The sequence below is a fragment of the Antechinus flavipes genome, chromosome 1, assembly GCF_016432865.1.
Source record: "Antechinus flavipes isolate AdamAnt ecotype Samford, QLD, Australia chromosome 1, AdamAnt_v2, whole genome shotgun sequence".
Taxonomy (NCBI): domain Eukaryota; kingdom Metazoa; phylum Chordata; class Mammalia; order Dasyuromorphia; family Dasyuridae; genus Antechinus; species Antechinus flavipes.
Genome location: NC_067398.1, coordinates 272,447,033 through 272,468,196, shown reverse-complemented (window position 1 = coordinate 272,468,196; position 21,164 = coordinate 272,447,033). Strand labels below are relative to the sequence as shown.

Genomic DNA, 21,164 nt, shown 5'->3' with positions numbered 1-21,164 from the left:
CAGCTATTGGTATGGCTAATACTAGCAATTAAAAACTGTCCCCAAGCTATCTGTCATGCACATTCACTGAATACTACAGCTTAACAGTTTAACTTATTGGAAAAAACTTCCAAATTTGCTATGGCCTCTATTTAGTTATATATGATTGACAATTATCAGATCACGCAAAGCCCTATCACAAATCCACTGCCCATGACCTGAATAAACTGTCATCTCCCCCCTAAAATTCCCCTTGAGAAATGACATGCTTATGAATGAATGAAAAGACATTTATTAAGAACTTATTGTCTCAAGTACTATATTAAATACTGGGAATACAAATAGAAATGCTGGATATTCCTCTGCTCTCAAGGAGTTTACAATCTAATTGGTGGAGATGACATATACAGGAAGGTCACAGGGCAAATGGCAATACTTGGGCATGGAGAACAGAAACAAATGATATAGCCCACGGGTCCTGTTCATAATCAATGCAGATGGTAAGGTCTGCCGGTCCACCTTATCAGAAGAACTGTAGTTGATGATTCCAAAGTTGGTTAAGTGACCATGTTAGCTCTGAAACACTAAATTTGATTCATGGCTACCAGGAACATATTAGTGGGTAAGAGTGGGTATGTTTAGACAGGAATCCCGAGAGGGTTAAATTCCAAAGCTGCTATTCTCCCTAGGTTCCTGTCAAAACTATTATACTCAATCCTCTAGGAAAGTCAATTCAATTTAACAAGCACTTTAAACACCAACAATGTACCAGGCACTGTATATTCAAAAAGCAAAAAAATGAAAAACAGTACCTGCCTTGCTTTCAAGTTTACATTCTACTGGGGTAGGAGTGAAGGAGAGAACATATATACAGGTAAATGCAAAATATTTACAAAGTTTTACTTATATACAAAGTGACAGAGCTGATGAAAGAGCAGTGACAACCAGTAATACCAAAGAAAAACCTATATAATTGCACTGTTGCACCTAAGCAAAGAAATCTGGGGATTCCAAAAGGCAGAGAAAAGTTAAGAAAACATTTCAGGCATAAGGAACAAACTATGCAAAGGCAAGAAGGCAAAAAATGGACTACTGTATGCAGTCAACAGAATATAGATACGTTTCACTTTAATTAAAGCATAAGTGTGTTAAGGGTGGTAAGACGAAATGTCCAGAAAAACTGTTGAAAACAAGTTGTCTGGCTTTTAATTGCCAAAAAGAGGAAGTTATATTTTAATCCAGTATTAGAGAGCTACTGAAGTAGAGTTTAACATTACTTGTTATCACTGATAAGGAATATCAATTTCATAAACTGTATAAAAGATGGAGAATGAGACCAATTTGAGTAATATACAATGATATGGGCAAGGTGAGAAGATCCTGAATTTAAGTGATGGCAATGTGAGGAGTTATATGTGAGAGAATTTGGAGGAAGAATGAGTAAAGCTTGGCAGCTAATTGCAGATGAATCAGAGAAAAAAGGGTGATTCCGAGGTTCCAAGTCTGGGTAAGGGTATAACAGAAACACAACAGTTCAATTTAAGTGTTTTGAGGTAAAAAGCTGTTTTTGACATGTTAAGAAATGCCTGTGTATCATATAAATGTTCAAGACCCGTCCATGCCTGACAACTCTGGAGTGAAGGATATGAGGGCAAGACAGAAAGGCATTGAGATAATCGAATCCAATGCATGAAATTTTGCGCTCTTCTGCTTTTACAAGCAGCTAAATAATCTGGAGTCATACAGTTCAAATTCAGTTTTAGACACTTGCTAAGTTGTTATGACCTGGGCAAGTCATTTAACTTCTGCTTTTTCAATTGTAAAACAAGAATAGCATTCCCTATTCCCCAAAGTTGTAGTAAGCTTCAAGTGAGCTATCTATAGCAGTCCTTGGCACATGGAAAATTTTCTTCCTTTCTTTTAAAGCTAGCCAGTTGTGATTATTTTTTATGTGAAGGATCCTGCCTTAAAGCTACTCTTCACATTGTTTATCCTTGAAACAAATCAGACCACTTTTTTTTTGCCCAAAGTTCTATTTCCTTCAAGCTCAAGGATCTCCTAAATCAAACTTCATCTTAAATCTCTCTCATCTTGATAAGCCTTCACTGGAAATAATAGGGATTGGGTGGTAGAAGAAGTTAAACTGGTTTTTTTGACAGCATAATTTTTGAGTTTAAAATAACTTTGCCAGTTAAAATGAATTTGTTCATGAGACTTTTTTTGATAGAAAATATTGAAAACAAGATTAAAACCTGCTGGTCAATATAATTAACAGATTTAAAGTGGAACTTGGAAGAGGAATTTAGTGAAGTCTATCACTAAAGATTTTCAAGATGAAGCTACATGACTACCACTCAGAGATATTAAGGGGATTCTTGTTTTAGTTATTGACTACAAGGCCCCCCCTTCCTATTCTGATTCTATAAATGATAGTAATTGGCAATTTCAATGTTATATGAGGGGAAGGACAGTGTGTTGAGTAACTAAAGCATTTGATGAGCTTGGCAAATAGGAAAAAAAAAAGGTCTTTAAAATAAAAGGGAATAGGAAAGAACTTGTAGATCAGTAGTTCTCTGTGTCCACAGAGCCCTGGAGATCCCAACTTTCTCAGGTAATCTGCAACATCAAAATGAATTTCATGATACTAAGATATCAGATGTTTATTAAAACGCTCCCTTCCCCAACTATGTATCTGTGAAGCCGCATTTCTTCATACACATTAATCAAAAGTCTATTCTAATCAGATCAATGGAGAAGCATATAAGAATATTGCTCCTCATTAAATTTTGTTTTGGAAAATAGTTTTCATTAAAATGTTATTCATGTCAACATGTAACATTTATTATAATTTTAATAAATATTTTAAAACTTTATCAGGTTAATTTCAAACATCATAAAAATCAAGAAACCACCCACATAAACAAAAGCTCTTTGGGATCCTCAGTAATTTTTAAATGTGTAAAGGGATCTTGTGACCAAAAAAGTTTTAAGATCTAACTCAATATTCTCATTTAACAGATGAGGAAAATAAGGTTGAGAGAAGGTAAGTACTTTGCTTAATGTCATACAACTTAAGAGCCAGGATCAGAACAAACTTTTTCCTTAACTTCTATTCACATATTAAGCATCTGCTTCAGTTTTCAAAGTGCTAAGTATCTTTCTGATATAGAGTTAAATTTTCCTTTAGAATTCTAAAGTAATTACAGAAGAAAATTCACAAAAGCAAAAATTGTAAGGGAAACAGAGAAAATGGAAGATACTTTAAACCACAAAACTTGTTATTTTTAACTGTTGTTACAATTTAAATTAGTGAACTGGAAAAGACTTTTAAAATCCTGAAATGGATATCTCCTGGAAAGGTTTTAATAAACTAGAATAAATTGTCGTAAGCTAAATAAAAAAAAATTATACTCTTCATATACATATTTTATGTTTACACTGTTCCCTGTAACTGGACTGTCTACTCATTTCTGAAACCTAATGAAATCCTACCCATCCTTTATGACAGCTCAAAGGGTTCTTCCTCTATGGACTTCAAATGAAAATTATGGAGTCCTACATATTTAGTTAGTCACATTCCACTTAATGTTATAGTTTTGTTTTATGTCATATCTCCTCTTTTTCTTGTAAGGCTCCAGACTCCATAATATTTAGGAACTATGCAATATCATACATTCTTCTAGCTCTAAAGGACAATTTTCCTATGTAGGCACTTGATGTATGTTGATCTATATATGGTCAATAGAATACTGTTAAAACGAAATATTGGCTTCCACAGAAGACCAACTTTGTTATTAAGGGGCAGAAAAGTGACAAAAATCCTAAGAATTACATATGATGATTAATTGGAAAGAAAAATACTTTTAAAACCAATGAGGATGAAAATATGGAGATCTGATATATATAAACAAAGGGATAAAGGTACTGAATAAATTCTTCAGCAGGTAATTTTAGTTATTTTACAGACCACTCAGTGAAATATATTCAAACGACAGGTAAGGTGGTTATTAAATCACAAATTATACTCAAAAGCTGTATCACTGAATCCAAATTACTAAGAAATTATTTGAAAAATTACATGGAACTATCATGGATAAAGGAAAATATCTTCTAGATAAACCCTTAAATTTTTTCATTTTGAAAACATATTCCGTTAAATAAAAATTTTGCTTATATCAAATTTTCCTCTATTTCTTCTACTTTTATGAACTCAATATTAAGCTTTTGTTTCTCATTACCACCTCTAAATTAATTTTCCACTTGTATATTATTCTTATAATGTATGGTTATCATTATAATGTATATAATATATAATTCAATATCCAAACTGAAGGAAATTATTATTCAAAAGTCAAATTCATAAAAAATCTAGAGTTGGCTGCTCAACCTCTAAATTTGTATTTAATCTGAATGATTATTTTCTCAATTATAAAACAAGGATGAGACAAAAATGGAGGATAATCAAATGTAATACCAAACTAAGGTAAAATAGTTCACAAAATAAATGCTAAGCTCTTTAGGTGGAAGACAAAAAATATTATATTTTGAATAACTTTTTAAAGACCATTGGAAATTAAGTATGAAAAGAAAAGGCTAACATTTTCTAGGGCTGAGCTTTGATTCAAGCATGTTACATTATGCTAGAAAAAACATTATGGTGGAAAATTTGTGGATTTTTTTTGGTTAAAATATTATTGCTTTATTGAGCTTTTTGCTGAACTCATTTCATTAGCAATCAAGTTAGACTTGTATACAAAAAAAAAATGAAAACTTACTTCTTGGCAGAAATCAAAATAATTCATGAAGATAAAAAATAGTCTGAATTAACCTTTAAAGATTTTTTTCAAATTACACAAATTTTCTTAAAAAAAAAAAAAGAAAAGAAAAAAAATGGTAACTCTTTACCCATCATAGTTTTGTAAGCAAATCTCCATAATTCTCTTAAAAATCATAATTTCAAAATATCCATAGAATATTTTCCAGAATGAGAATTCAATATGGCTTTATGAATTACAACTTCTAAAATTTACATTTTTATTTAGAAAAAAGAATACAAGTTTTAAATAAACTGTTAGCAAGGTTTTTTTTTCTTACTCAAAAGTGCTTATCTTTGAGTTTTGTTCACTTTCTGAATAAAATGCTCTTACAAAACCTTAACTTGAAAATCACTTTAAGAGTTTAAAGGGAAGAAAAAATATCTTCACCAGAAAATTTCATATCTACATATCTTAATGAAATGTAAAACATGCTATGTCTTTTCTTCGGGACCAATACAAGATTTCTCTATGAGATGTTTTGGCAGTCTTAGTATCAACGATGGTCTTTCTGGAGAAGTCTCTATTACTGATGTCTTTGGAGATGGCAAGTGTACAGATGGTTCAGTCTGTATAGATTCAATATCAATATGCAGGTTGCCCATACCAGAAACAAAGGTGCTCTCTCTCACAGCAGAAGTCTGTTCAGTTGAGGTTTCCTGGAGTGGAAGATTATCTACAGTCTTGGTGACACCATCCAAATCACCATTACAAGAAGCAATTTCACATTCCTTGTCCAGCATAGTAATTCCATCATTTAGGGAAAATCTATCTTTCCTCTTAATTGGCCCCAAGACAGGAGAGGAAGATTCTTTTTTATTCTGCTGAGTTACCAAGGTGGCACGACTGTCAGACTCAATATTTTCTTTCACTTCTGGTTCCTTGTCACTATCAGTCTCAATTGTAATCACAATTGGAGAAGATTGTGAAGAATTACTTGCATGATGTCTCTTATGTCTCCTCCTGTGTTTTTTCTTTTTCTTTTTATGATGTCTATTTGTATCAGTAGTTTTGCCTTCATAAACAATCTCTACGCTTAAGCTCCGGGCTCTCTTTTTCCTCTTCTTGTGTCTATCCTTGCTGGATCTATCTGAAAAGCTGTCACTCTCATTTTTATAGCTTTCACCAAACTTGGAAGATTTCTCAAAACATTCTCCCTTTCCCTTGGAAGAATCTTCATAAGATTGTTCAGTCTCTTTATGAGTACCCTCCAAGTGCCGAGTTTTGTACTTTCGTTTCCCTCCAGGCTTCTCACATCTCACTCGGTCAGATCCTACAGACACATCTCTTGATTTATTACTGGACCGACTCCTTGATCTGTGCCTTTCACTGTAGTAATGCCTCCTTTCATTGTGACTACTTTCCTTCCTAGCGTTTGTCCGTTCAGAAAAGGTCTGAATTCTAAATTCTGGACTAGAAGATTGTCGAGGATAATGAGCTAGAGTTCTCTTTCTATATGATGATTCATAGCCATCCCTGTTTCTGCTATAGTAAGTATACTCCCACTGATATCGTCTTGTATAATTATTTCTTAAATAGTATCGTTCCCTGTCTCTGCTTCTTGATCTTCTTTTTCCATGATCACTGCTCCGAGACCTTGATCTGCTTCTCTCTCTAGAAACAGTGCTTTCACTGCTTAAGGATATTGTCTGACTTTTTCTTGACCAACTGTTATCTCTAGTTCTTGATGTTTTCTTGTTTTTTCTATCTTTAAGTTGACTGCTATCTCTGCTTCTTGATCGCCTGCTTTTTGTCCGTCTCTTTCCATGATGTTTCCTAAAACTCTTTCGGTCATGTCCATCTCTGCCATGAGAATATGAATCTGAACTTCTTGATCGTCCTCTCTTTTTGGACAATCTATGACTACATGGAGAACATATTATTGTCACGGATGAGCTCAAATCCCTGGGAGATGAAGAAACCGATCGTTTCTCTTTTTTTGATCTAAGTATCCTACCAGAAGGTGAGGTATCAGAATCACAGTGACTTTTATTTATTTGGCCATCTTTTGAAACAAATGAATGTGGAGATGAGCATCTACTAAAATCACTGTCACTGGAACTGGGATCTGGCTTCTTCAGAGACTCATTTTTCTCAGATTCTGATTCTTCAGAGTCAGAAGACAATTCAACAAGTTCCGGAGTTCTCTCGGCTAACGGCTTAACATATCCAACAATGACACAATTATCTGACGAAGAATCAGCATCATCATTTAGGTCCTGATTGGCGACTATACCCATTGGAGTATGGGGTCTACTTCTTACAAGTTCTTCATCTGAACTGTCAGAAGTATTTAAAGGAGAAGACACAGCTGCATAAACCTGCTCTGAACTTGAATATGAAGGCCCGGGAGTTTCATCATCCCAGGGAGCTTGACTAGCAGACAATGCATTAGTATCTAATTCTTGGTTTTCTGCCTCATCAGGAGATATGGTAATAACTGAAGAATCTGACTGGCTACCTTCCTCATATGAAGGAGCAGGGCAGTCATAATTAGCATGTTGATCAAAAGCCTCCATATTAAAAGGAGATCGAGCGAAACTGATGAATTCATGTAAAAAATGGTCAGTTCGATTAAGTAAAAAAGGTTTTAAGTCATCGACAAAAGCTTGACTCTCTAGGTCATAGCGAGTAACATTACTCATGATGATGTGCTGAACAATATTGACTAAAGATCCATGAGTTCCAAAGAGAACTGTTAGTTCACGCTTTAACCACGGAACTAATCTATGAAGGCAAGCAGGATTTCTACGGAAAAATTCAGCTGAAATATCCCTGTAGCGGCCACCATCTTGAATATGTCTAACACGAATACCAGAACGATACAGTGTTCTTCTGAAATTAATCATGTCTGATTCTTGAATTTTCCGCAAGGATCTTCCTTCCTGTCTCAATATATGATGAATTCCACTGTCTCTCTGTCGTATTGGTGGAGCAGATAATCCTTCAAACAGGACTCCATTGTCAGGTGGTGTTTCAGTCCTTCTGAGAGATGCACTCCTTTGAGAATAAGCAGAAGCACTTCTTTCCCTTCTCCAGCTAGTTGTTCGGTAGCGAAATCTTCGCCCATCAGGACTAGCAACAGAGCCTTGAACATATTCCTTGGTCACGTTCCTATATGAGGGCCTTAAGACATATTCTTCAAAGTCATTTTCTGCCCTCACCGAATGAAAGATAGACTGAAATGGCTGTTTGCAAAGTGGACATTCAGCTTTGTTTTTTGACCATTCCTGTACACATCGGAAACAGAACTTATGTAAGCAGTGACCCAGATATGCCACATTGTCAAATTTGTCCAAACATATAGGACACTTAGAATCAGGAGAGGCATCAGCAGGAACTGTCCACTGCAACTTGCTGGTACCAGCTTTCGGTGAAAAGTTGTTGTCCACTGTAAATTCTTCAGCCGCTGATGCCATTACCTGGAAAGAAAAAGAAACATCAGTATACTACTAGGTTATTAACCTTAGTAAGAATGATGTTATAGTAAAACAGAAGTATTTGAAACACAGAATCTTGCAACATACAATAGTAAAAATACTTTAAGAGTAGTTAAATTCTTCAACTAAACAAACAGAAACCCTTTACTTAGGGACCTGAAAAGAAGGCTATTATCATTGAATTTTATTTTTCTACTTGGATTTCTGAAAAACAATCAAAGGAGGTTTTCTTTTCTTTTTTCTCCTCTCTCTTTTTATTATAGCTTTTTAAAGACATATGTATGGGTAATTTTTCAGCAATGACCATTGCAAAATCTTCTGTTCTAACTTTTCCCTTCCTTACCCCCCCCCCTCCTCTCAAAGGAGGTTTTCAAAGAATGGATACTCAGAACTACTTTATAGTAATTGCTAGTAGCCAGAGTTTATCCTTTGGTTAATTTAGAAAATTAATAGAAAATCAGAAAATGCCAGAAACAAATTTTTTTCTCCTGGGGGAAAAAAAAGACTAATTTCTCTCCATAGTTTACTTATCTGCTATTGCGAGTAGACTTTCTACCCAATACTGAAGGAAGATTTTATCTATATTGCTACTTATTGTTTCTTTATTCATTTTGACACTGGCTGATAGGATTTATTGCAAATGAAATAATAACTGGGATATTGGATCTGGAATCAGAAAACAGGTGTTCAAATCCCAGTTTTGCTATTCAGCACTTGTGTGACAAAGGAAAAATCATTTTTTCTCCAAGTCTCAGTTTCCAATTTCATTAGATATGTTTAGGCTATAAGATCATGATGACTCCAATGACTCCTTTCTTCTCCTTCTTGACTATATACACCCCCTCAACCTGCATTGTAGGTTCTATTCTCCCCTGCCCCAACCTAGTTTACTTTTACTTCATGCCTCAGTTTCTTTTATCTTTTATAGTAAATAACCAGATTCCTTCTATGCTCATGCAAAATGAAAAAAATATATACATTATGTACATATCAAACTTTTCTGTATTGTGTGTTGAGTGAAAGATTTAAAATTCTTTAAAAAGATTGACAAAAATTAAGTCATTTCACATGTAATAGGCCAGTAGAGATTTTCTAGCCTAAGTAATTATTTTTACAGATAAGAAGACACTCAGGGATATTCCCAAGATGTCTTGTGTCTCTACATGCAGAGGTCATATCTGAACCTTAGTTTTCTGACTACAAATACACACTGCTCATCAATATAACACACTCTCATCAAATGGTACCTGAAGAATTACAGAAGACCTTCACAATTCTTATTGTATTACAAACTGCAGAGCTATCAAAAAAGTCAAATTAATTACTTTGAGGCTGGTACATGAGGCTCATATTAAGCTCTGTATTATATTGTTCATTCCTAATACATACACACACACACACACACACAATTTAACAGCTCAGCAATCAGTCTTTATTATTTGCTAGCAAAAAGGAGAACGAGCAAAACTGATGAATTCATATAAAAATGGTCTGCTTGATTAAGTTAAAAAGGTTTTAAGTCATTGATAATATTAGATAATAGATCTGAACTAATAGCCTAAAATAATATATTGGATTGTCATGGAATTCATTTATTCACTCTCCAGGAATATTAGTTCCCTTTCCTTTATCTTCAAATAATTATCTTTAATTGCATCTCCCAATGCAAGCCCAAAGTGATCTTAAAAGAAAACTGTTTCAACTTTGAGATTTTATTTCAACAAATATGACCAAACCCTCTACTAATACAGTTTGAAAATCATCCACATCTTATCCTGTTCAAATTTTCATGCACTGATTTTTACAATTCCTCCCATTTAATGATGATCAAATGTACTGGAGGCTTTCTCGTTAGTCTCTTGATATTTTATGGATACCAATACAGAATTTGAGAGGTTCATCTTTTATTGTTCTAACTCACTACCTGTGTTTTTCCCAGTGTTACATGACCTTGACAACATATTCACTTCTCATATGAAAGTTACCACTGAAAACAGGCCACAATCCATGTACAATCAATTACCTCACTTTTCTACACTGTACTTTGATCATCTCAAACTTTGATTCTTTGGAGTTTATGCTGATCTATGGAAGAAATATGAAAGAAAAGAGCTTTTAGTTAAAATCTGTCAGAAAAAAATTTGTTTAAGACAATCATTTCTGCTTGGCGAGGTTCAAATGGATAGAATTTTACCAGCTACACAGAATGCCCTCTCAATTAAAACAACAAAATTTCTATTATTATTATTATGAGTATCATAAGCAAAACAAATATTGATCTAGTAGAAAAATTAAGGTCAGTCATCAAATTATCTCCTGGTTCAAGTACAACTAATTAGGCCTCATTCAAATAAGACAAAGTAACTTTATAATATTAGGACACTGTGTCACATTATTTTTAATAATGTAACTGAAGCCTTACTATACTTAGCTACACAGTGTAACTGCTGGATTAGTTGAAAGGTATAACTTTAATGAACAACCTAGAATCATTTAAAGTAGGTATTCTACTAAAAATAAAGCCACTCTCTTCAACAATGAGATAATTCAAACCAGTTCCACTTGCTCAGTGATGAAGAAAGCCATCTACACTCAGAGAGAAAACAGTGGAAACTAAGTGTGGACCACAACATAGTATTCTCACTCTCTGTTGTTGTTTGCTTGCATTTTGTTTATTTTCCCAGTTTGATCTGATTTTTCTTATGCAGTAAGAAAACTGTATTAATATGTATACGTATATTGAATTTAACATATATTTTAACATATTTAATGTACTGGACCTAGCTGCCCATCTAGGGTAGGAGGGGAAAATTTGGAACAGAAAAGTTTTGAAAGGGTCAATGTTGAAAAATTATCCATGCATATGTTTTGTAAATAAAAAGTTTTAAATTAAAAAAAAGAAAAGAAAAGAAAAATGAAGCCATTTTAAAGTTCTTTTTTTATTTTATAGTAGTATAATGCATCTTATAAACCAGTTTTCAGAATATTATTAAATGCATATAGATTACAAAGGAAATTATATTACGCTAGTGTATATGTGCTACACAGACACATATACAATTTTCATAGATCACAAGTTAAGAAAAAGTAAATTTGAGCATTAAAAATTTGAATTAAAAGAACTGAATGAGAAGAAGTGATGGAGGAAAGCAAATAGGATATGGAAAGGGCCTAGTTATAAAATGAACTCTTTCTATAGAAGTTTACCATTCTTCACATCCAGAGCATGTATTTCAACAAGAAATCAAGTCTCTATAACAACCTGTGATAGTAAATGTTAGTGACCAGTCATGAAAGGGACTTCAAAATGCCTAAGACAAATTTAAAATAGTAACTTTTGAAATAAGGGTGTGTGGGGAGAAGGAGTAATGAATTCTCCACAAGAATTGGCTTTGCTAATGGGGAAAAAAAATTTTGGTAGCAAATAGTGAATTTAGGGAAATTAAATAAAAATGTGAGGTACTAAGACAAAAAATACCATGCTAAGCTACTGGAAATGCTAAGTTAAGAACTCAGATTTCTCTGATAACCAGAGGCTAGTATTTTCTGAGAAGAACGGAACAATACACACTTGAAGGAAAGAATCTCCAGTTTAAAAGGATAAATAACACAGAAAGATAAGTCTGGAAACAGAAAGGAGTATCACAATTTTTTTTTCTGAGAAATAATGAGGTATTTTTGCAATGCTGATATTGATTAGGAGTTCTGCATAATTTATATAAGTAATTTTTTCCAGGGGATTACAACAGAAGATACTGAATCACCAACTTAAACTATTTCAATGATTATATTATAAAAATGATGGATTTGCAGAAAAAATGCTTTAACATAACACTTACTACATTTTAAATCTTGTTAAGTTCTGTCAAAAATTTAAAGATCTGTTGATGACTTTGTTTTGCAAGCCTTGGCCATTGCACATATACATTCCTTTCTCCTAACTAATAGAAACACTTCTCTCCTAAGAAACATTAAGCAAAATTGATACACTCACTAATTTTTTCATACTGACTCTATTCTAGGAACATGATCTTTCTCAAGATCATGTATTAAACTGACAATTATGATAAAGATGACAGAAACTAATTTGCTAATGGCTAAATTAGCTTTAACAGGGAATCTTTGAGAACAAATATGACCAATTTCTACAAATTCAGATAAGCCTCGGTTACTGGACAACAGAAATATATGGTCTACCACTGGATTCTATCATGGAAAACTGGATTCAAAGATTCTCCAGTTTTAAAGGATGTGCCAGAGTTTGGGATCTCACAGACACAACCATTGAGAATCCAGTGTTACTTCCATAGTACAAAGGAGTACAAACAGAATTTTAGTGGACGTCTGAAGTTCCTAATTTTTTAAAAAAAATATTTCTCATATTCTTCTCAATAAAAGCATGCCATCTCCCTATACTTTAATCTAATGAAAAGGCTAAATGGAGAAATCAAAATCTTGAAAAGGAGCCAAACTTCCTTTCACTGACTGGAGAGAATTCTATTTAAACTGTACTATAAAGAGTAAGTATCTGGGGAAGCTAGGTGGGGTATATATGGATCTAGAGTACCAGCCCTGAAGTCAGGAGCCCGCGAGTTCAAATTTGGCCTCAGGCACATAATATTTCCTGGCTGTGTGACCCTGGGCAAGTCACTTAACCCCAATCTCTCCCCTCCCCCCAAAAGAAGATAAGTTATCTGCCATTTGGTTAAAGGCCACAAGGAGACCAAATAACTTCACTATAAACCCACAGGTTAATAAGACATTCAATGAAGATTATAATCCCAAAGGAGACTCAAAAAATGAAAACGAAAATCAGAAGCACAAATAAAATACTGTATATTGAGATGGCAATAAAATGTCTACTCAAAAATCTGATAAACTGGTAAAGAGAGGTTTAATCTATAAGACATCAATTATATTTATATCCATAAAACCAACTGATACAGCACATAGGAGGCACTGAAGATTAATGGATAAGAAATTAGCCATGGAAAAGTCTGGGTTCAACTCTCACCTCTCAACTGAATAAATGACTTACTGGCTCTGTGTGATACTGGGCATTTATTAAGAGCTATGTCCTAAGCACTGTGGTAAGTGCTGGGGACACAAAGAATGGCAAAAAAAATAAATAATGGGAAAACCTTCAAGCATTTCACAGTCTAATTCAAATATTTCTATGTACTATTTTATACAGAATAAAACAGAAAAAAAAATCAACTGAGAAAAGGTACTAGAATAAAGAGAAATTGGAAAAAGCTTCCCTGTAAATGAGATTTTAACAGGGACTTCAAGAAAGCCAAGAAAGCTAAGAGACTGAGATAAGGAAAGAAATCTCACATTTTATCCCAGAGGGAAAAAATCATTGAAAATGCCAAGAGTCAGGAGTGTCTTGTGTGAGGAATAGTAAGAAGGTCAGTATCACTGGATCAGGAAGTACATGGAAAAGTAAAAGTGGTTAAAATTGGTAAGGGGAGAGGCAAGTTATGAAGGTCTTTGGTTGTCAAGAGGATTTTATATTTGATCTTGGATGTGATAGGGAACCACTAGAGTTAATAAACATTATTCTGAGGTTGAGAGGAGAATGACCAGGAGTTGGAAGAAATTTGTAAAAGACTAACCAGCAGGCTCCTCAACTAGTCCAGGAGTGATGAGAGCCTGTATGTACTAAGGTAGAAGAAGTGTCAGAGGAGAGGGGCGAACAAGAGATGTTACAAAAGTAAAATTGATGGTCACTGACATTACAATGGACTTGGGGTGAGATGAGGGATTGGAAAGAATAGAATATGATACCTTGGTTTCTAACCACTGGGAGATTAGAAAAATGGTGGGGCCCTTGACAGTAATAAGGAAACCCAGAAAGGAGAAAAGTTTAAAGCAAAAAGAAAATTAATTCAGCTTTGGATATGCTGAAATTTAAGATGTCTTTAGGACATTCAATTCAGTTTGAGATGTCTAATAGGCAGGTAAATAGACACATTCAATCCACACTTGAGGTCAGATTTGAGGAGATTAATATTCAACAGAACAGTTAGGACTGGACAAGTAAATCTGATAATCATCAGTTTAGAGATAATAATTGAATCCATGAAAGTTGATGAAATCAAAATAAATAGAATGAAGGGAGAAGAAAGAGGGTCCAGGAGAGAACCCAATGTTTCACTCAATGAGCATGCCCTAAATGAAGTTTCAGTAAGATTTGGAGGAATGGATTTTTTGGAGAAGAAAGACATGGTAGAATGAGATCACTTGCATATGTAGAGGGATTAGTCCTGGTAAAAAGAATGGCTTCTTCATTTGAGATAGGGATTAAGGAGGACATGGTAAAAGACATCTGAATGATATGAGATAAAGGAAAGAAAAGAGACTGTAAAATGAGCCTAGGTTCAGTTCTTAGTTGAAAGAGTGAAAGAAGTCATGGGAGGTTTGAAGAAAATTAAAAGATGGTGTTATAAGGAATGCCTCGAAAAGGGCTCAAGAGAACAAGAGAAACAAAGAAAATAAACATTTAAAACACTTACAATATACCAGAGACTGTGCTTGATAAATTATCTCACTTGATCCTCAGGACCCTGGAAAGTATGTGCTATTATTACCTCCATTTTACATGAAGAAACATAAGCCAAGAGAAGTTTAACCAATTGCTTAAGATCACACAACTAATAAGTGTTAGAATTTAGATTTCAATTCAAGTCTTCCAGACTCTAGTCCCAGGGCTATCTGTTTACTATAACTTCCACCTGACTCTGACAGAAAAACTTTGTAGAATTATAAACTAGTTCCATTTAATGGGCCAAGATAGAAGATTGTGGCCAGCACAAGGGTGATTGTTTGGGGAGAATTGAGGGATTCAGGGATTGGAGTTTATGCCGTGGACTAAAAACAGGGTTCAGGTTGGCAGAAGGTAGCAAGCTTTACTTGTAAAGTGAGTTTCCTCATTCAGAAATTCTCCAGGATCAATGAAATGACAGGTGAAATACCTGTTATTATAGGAATTGCCAACCTGAAAGGGAAGGCTACATTTTAAATAATTGGTGTCACTCCTCCTCAAATCTCATTTAGCTGTTTTTCGTTTGTGACAAGGCAACTGAGGTGAAGTGACTTGCCCAAGGTCACACAGCTTGTGTTAAGTGTTTGAGAGCAGATTTAAACTCAGGTCCTCCTAACTTCAAGGCTGGTGGCTAACTATCTCAACCTCTTAATTTTTTAATTAGCTCAGAAACATCTAGCAGTCTCCCACTCCTCTATTTTAAAAATGGCAGCAGATGTGCCGTTTCCAAAAATGGATTAAGACAGTATCAATGAAGGACTTAAAAATTTGACTTTCATTCTGTGTAAAATGTTGGTTGATAAATTATTCCTCTGTTAATTATGGATCTATTTTCCTATTAAATTTCAGTTGTAACCTTTAACATGTTTTTGTCTGGTCTACTCTCCCTTATATTCTGATTATGATTTATTTAAGTAAAAAAATATTCACTGGATCCTGCTCCAAGTACAAGGATAAAATATAAAATAAAGCAAGAGCTAACTAAGGTCCTTCTCTCAACTCCTTTTTCAGACTCATTTTACTTTATTTCCCTGTTCACATAATCTTGCTTTGGCTAAATGAACTATTAGCAGGTCCCAAAACTGATCCTCTATGCTTTTCCATCTGTGTATTAGAGTAGGGCTGGAACAAACTCTCTTCATATCTTCATGTCAATCAAGGAGCATTAATTCAGTGCTCACAATGTTCCAGGCATTTGGTTGGGCCCTAGGGAAAAAAAACAAAATAGCCTCTGCCCTTAAAGAAACTGGGGACAATTAATTCCCTCCCCCCACAGACACACAAAATATAAAGTAATTTTTTTTTTTTTTTTTGGAGGGGAGAAGTACTAGCAGCTGGGTGAATCCAAAAAGACCTTGTTCAGATCATGCTGTGCAAGAGGAATTTTAAAGAAAGCAAGGAATAGTTGCAAGAGATAAAAAGTTCAAAAGGGAGTAAATTCTAAGCTGAGAGGACAGAGTGTGACAAGGGAGTTTGTAATAATGAACATCAAGATTAACAACTGATATTACAATGGCAATTTGCAAAGTTTATGTATCATGATTTGTTCCTCACAAAAAATTCTACTAGTAAAGTAGGTACACTACTATTGTCTCCATTTTACAGATAAAGCAACAAGCTTAAGGTTAAATGACAGGCAAAGGATCACACACTAAATGTCACCAAGGCAGGATTTGAAGACTAATCTTCCTGACTCCAGTTCACCACACTACTAATCATACAATACTGTCATCCACTAGAGAACCCCCTTGCTTGATGGCTCCCCCTTCCATTTTTTTCAGCTCAAAATCAAAGTGACATCAACTTTCCATTCTTACTATCTTTCCCCCCATTCTGACAAAGAGATCGTCCTTAATACTAAGGCCAATTCTTTTACCCACTTTTAACAGATCTCATCTCAAAACAGACTTTAACATCAACCAAGCTCTCTGGAATCTTCACTCTCTCTCCATCTCCGGATTCCTCTCTCCTTCCATCTTCAAACATGCCTAATGCCCCATCCCTATCATTAAAATTTTTTTAAATTTAAAAACCTTCACTAGACTTTATCATGTTCTATTTTCTGTCCTTTCTCATTCAGCCAAACTCCCAGAAAAAGTTGTCTATTCTCTAAGCCTCTGATTCTTCAATATTTTGCAATTTGACTTAAGACCTCATCAATCAATTCAAACTGCTCTCTTCATAGTTACCACTTAGTCCTAAATATCCAAACCTGATGGTCTTTTTCAGTCTTCATCCTTCTCAACCTAGCTGCTGTGCAATGTAGCAATGCTGGTACTATCTCTTCCAGATTGTTCTTTGAATGTTTTCATGGCATTGCTCTCTTCAAATTCTCCTATCTGACTTGCTCTTCCAGTTTTCTTTGGCTGCTCATCATATCACATCCTCTGTGAGTATTCCTCACGGTTTTGTCCTATGTCTTTTTTTCTCTACACACTCAGCACCCATAAATATCATCTGTATGGAAATGATTTATATATGCACACACACACACACACACAGAAGAACCACTCTAGTTCAATCCTTCACCAGCTCTTGATTAGATAACAACTTCTCAACTGATCATCTAGCCTTTCTCCCTCTTCCAGTCCTTCCAATATACTGATGCCAAAAGGATTTTCTCTTAAGATTCAGATATGTCATTCTTCTACATCATCAACTCCAAAAGGCAAATTTATTGCTTCTAGGATCAAATGTAAATTCATCTAAGAAGATTAGCTTTCCAACCTCACAAAAAAAATATCAGATATTAGGGATCTCTTCAATTTAATACAGCCAAAGTGGTTCTCCCTCTCTGATAAATATATACACTTTCTCTCTCCTCTCTTCTCTCTCTCCCTTCTTCCCTCCCTCCCTCCCTCTCTGATAAACATATACACTTTCTCTCTATCTCTTCCCCATTTTTGCACTGGCCAATTCCCATAACTCAAGTTCACTGCTCATTTCTGCTCCTCAGAATCCTATACTTCAAGAAGCAGCTTAAGCAGCACATTTTATATGAAGCTTTTCTGTATTCTTCTTGACAGTACTTTCTCTCCCAAAATAGCATGTATTTAAATACTTTCTATTTGTTCTGCATGTGCTTATATGTTATGCCTTCTCCATTAGAAAGTAAATTACTTTCTAGTAGGGATTGTTTCATCCATGGTTATTTGTATGCATAGCAACAAGCAGATTTAATTAATGCTAAGTTAGTTGTTTTGATTCTTTTAAGACAAAAATTAGGGGTTATCTGCTCCAGGAAGCTTTCTTTCCAGTGAAAATGATCTCATGCTTATCAAATTTTCTAGAGTATTTTGCCTGGATCTTTCTTTCCCCTTAGGCACATTCTAGCTATATTCTTGCCGGTACTCAAAAGAAACCACCTTGAGTGAAGATAAGTTCTTTTGATTCTATTCTCAGGATCTAGGCACAGCACTTTGTGCACAGAAGAGTTTAAAAGATGATTACTGAACTGTTTACAGCAGCACCCCAACCCCCATCACAAGATGATGGTTAGAATCAGATTTCTAATTCTGATACATCAGACTTCTGCTTCTAACATGATAACCAGATGGGGAGCTGGAGAAGCTATCTTGTTTATTGAGATTTGAATATACTGCATTTTTTTTTTTTTAAACAAACTGAAGGTCTGTGGCAATCAGGCCTCTTGCAAGTCTATCAGCACCATTTTTTCCAAAAATATGTGCTTACATCATCTCTGACACATTCTGGTAATTCTCACAATATTTCAAACCTTTTCATTATTATTTTTATATTTGTTACAGTGACCTGTGTTCAGAGATAGTTAATGCTACTATTATAATTGTTTTGGGGCAACATGAATCTTGCCCATATAAGAGTGAACTTAATTGATAAATGTATGTGTTCTTCCTACTGCACCAACTGGTTGTTTTCTCCTTTCTCCTTCGTCCTTGGCCTCCTTATTCCTGAGATACAATATTGCCTTTAAGTGTTTAAGTGAAAGGAAGAATCAATCAATTCAAGCAAATTTTTTTTTTCTTATTTTAAAAAATTTTCAGAGATCCCCAACCTTCAGCAATAACATCCTGATCAGTCATAGCAAGACAAGAAAACTCTACCAACAAAAAGATTTCAATTCAATGAAGGCTCAGATTATGGTTGGCATTTTTGGGGAGCAATAAAGTGCTTTGTAATTAAGGTAGCACACATCTTTTCTGCTGCACATTTAATACAGTTAGTGCAAACTGCGAAACCAAAAAAAATTGTGTGAATCACTTTTTTGTGCTGTATATGCTTGATATTTGTTTTATTGTAGGGGCCTGGAGCCCAATTGGCAATTACCTCGCAATTACATCCACCGTATCTATGTCATGGAGTCTGCTCTACCCTCAATATGCCTTTTCCAGTGCCTGGTGAACAAAAAAGTCTCTTTATCCAAGACTTAAGCTCTCCAATCCAGCCAAAGCATCCAGCTCTCTAATCAACTCAACTCAACTTCATTTTCTTCATCTTTGTCTCAGTGCCAGGGCACAAGAAGTCTTCCATGCCTGGAATCAAGAAGACTTCCAAGAACTAATGCTAATTTATGCTAAGGATACAAAGAAGCATAAAAACAAGATTCCAATTCTAAAGGAGATCATCCCCTAATGGGGAATTCTCTCAGCATTCCTCTTTTCCTCCAAAATGAAGCTTGAGGCAGAGATTCCAAACAGGGCTACCATGTGAGGACCTTCTGTCCACTGGACCCTCTGTCCAGTGCCCTCCTTATCTCTACCTTCGCCTATACTTTAACTTTGCTTATCTAATAATAAACCTCTTTTATCAATCAAAATGAAGCTTGAAAACCATCTTTTCTGCATATTTTTCTTGACCAACCCTTCCCTCCCAATGCAGTGCCCTCCCTCTAAAACGACCAAGACTTTGGGGATATGCAGTTTTTAAAAGAAAAGTATATTGACCCAAAGTTCAACAGGTCAGAAGAATTCAAATCCTGCTTCAAATATTTGTGTGATTCTATACTGGTCAATTAGCCTCAGCCTCCAAATCAACAAAATGGGGATAACTCCCAAAATCCCATAGTAGTTATGAGGATAAAATAAGATATTTATAAAATGCTTTGCAAACTGTAAAGTTTTATATAAATGCTAAATAGCTAGTGTTTTTGCAAACCTTAAAGTTAGGTTTATGCTTCAGCATTTACAGGAGCTTTGAAAAGTGTTCTTAATATCTTTAATTAGATGTTCACAGTAAATCAAGAAGGTAGGAGTTATTATTATTAACCCTAATTTAGAGATGTGATGGAGGTAAACATATGGTAAGTGACTTACATAACTAGTGTCTCCGGCCGAATTTCAACTCAAGTTTTCCTAATTCCAGATCCTGCACTCTATCGGTTAAACATCCAATAGATATATTAAGCAGGCAGATAGCTACTACGTACTGTGACCTTTTTTGTGTCATCACACCTTTGACAGTTTGGGAAAGCTTAAGGTCACATTTGCAGAAAAACGTTTTACAAGCTCAAAAAACAAAATGCGCATCTTACAAAGGAAATCAATAATGTCAAAATACAATTAATAAAAAAAAAAATCTTTAAAACCAAGTTAAAGATCACTGGTTAAGAATTCCCAACGTGTGTGTGCTCGAGTACAGACATATTTAAGCTGAATATGGGCACACCTACATGAATAGAAACGAGCAGGGATAATTTCCTTTGTATATTTAGCATCTAACACTGCAAGTGCCTGGCACATAGTAGGTGCTCACATTACACGGATCCTAGGGCTGAGGAAATTCGCACTCTCCCCCCCAGAGAACAACGTCCCAATCTCGCAGCTGGGCGCCTCCCAGGCCTCTGGGGCTGCGGCCCAGGACTTCAAGCTATATTGATCCCTCGGCCCCTCTATATACACTCAGGCTCTTCGAGGGCCCTGGTGGTACTCCCCCGCCCCCCCCACACACACCTCCAGACTCGGTGGGGTTCGAGGGGCCCCCTCCAGGCCGCAGCAACCGCCACAGTTGCCAAGGCCCGGCCCAGCTCTTCGAAATCCCGGGCCCAGCCTCACTAGGTGATGAGGAGCGCCCCCGACACGCCGGGGCTCCGGAATTCGGCCGCCGCCCTCGTCCCAGGGCTCCCGCCCGCCCCCACGGCTTACCGCTGAGAGGTCCGGCGTCGCCCGGGCAATGAAGGCTGTCGCGGGAAAGCCCCTAAACGATGCAGCCACAGACCGGCACGAACCCGCTCGATCTCTTTCAGATCCAGAAAGCGTCTCTCCCCTCCCCGCTTCAGGCAGAGGAGGAGCCAGCAGCGGCGACCTTTGTGTCGTAGGGCGCAGGTCACCAATAGCGGGATCCCGGCTAACGCAGGCACTGGATAGGATCCTCCCCCGGGACTCCTCACAAGACAACATCCGCTCGCCT

At 35.7% G+C, this 21,164-nt stretch overlaps 1 protein-coding gene across 1 annotated transcript; it reads right to left on the bottom strand.

Moving 5' to 3' along the window:
* Positions 1-255: 255 nt before the first annotated feature.
* Positions 256-21,012, bottom strand: TOPORS (TOP1 binding arginine/serine rich protein, E3 ubiquitin ligase). Its single transcript, XM_051973456.1, has 2 exons — positions 20,900-21,012; positions 256-8,215 (listed from the first exon to the last, which is right to left on the bottom strand). The coding sequence occupies exon 2, from the start codon at positions 8,210-8,212 to the stop codon at positions 5,228-5,230; it is 2,985 nt and encodes a 994-aa protein (XP_051829416.1). The 5' UTR covers positions 8,213-8,215; positions 20,900-21,012; the 3' UTR covers positions 256-5,227.
* Between the last annotated feature and the right edge of the window lie 152 nt (positions 21,013-21,164).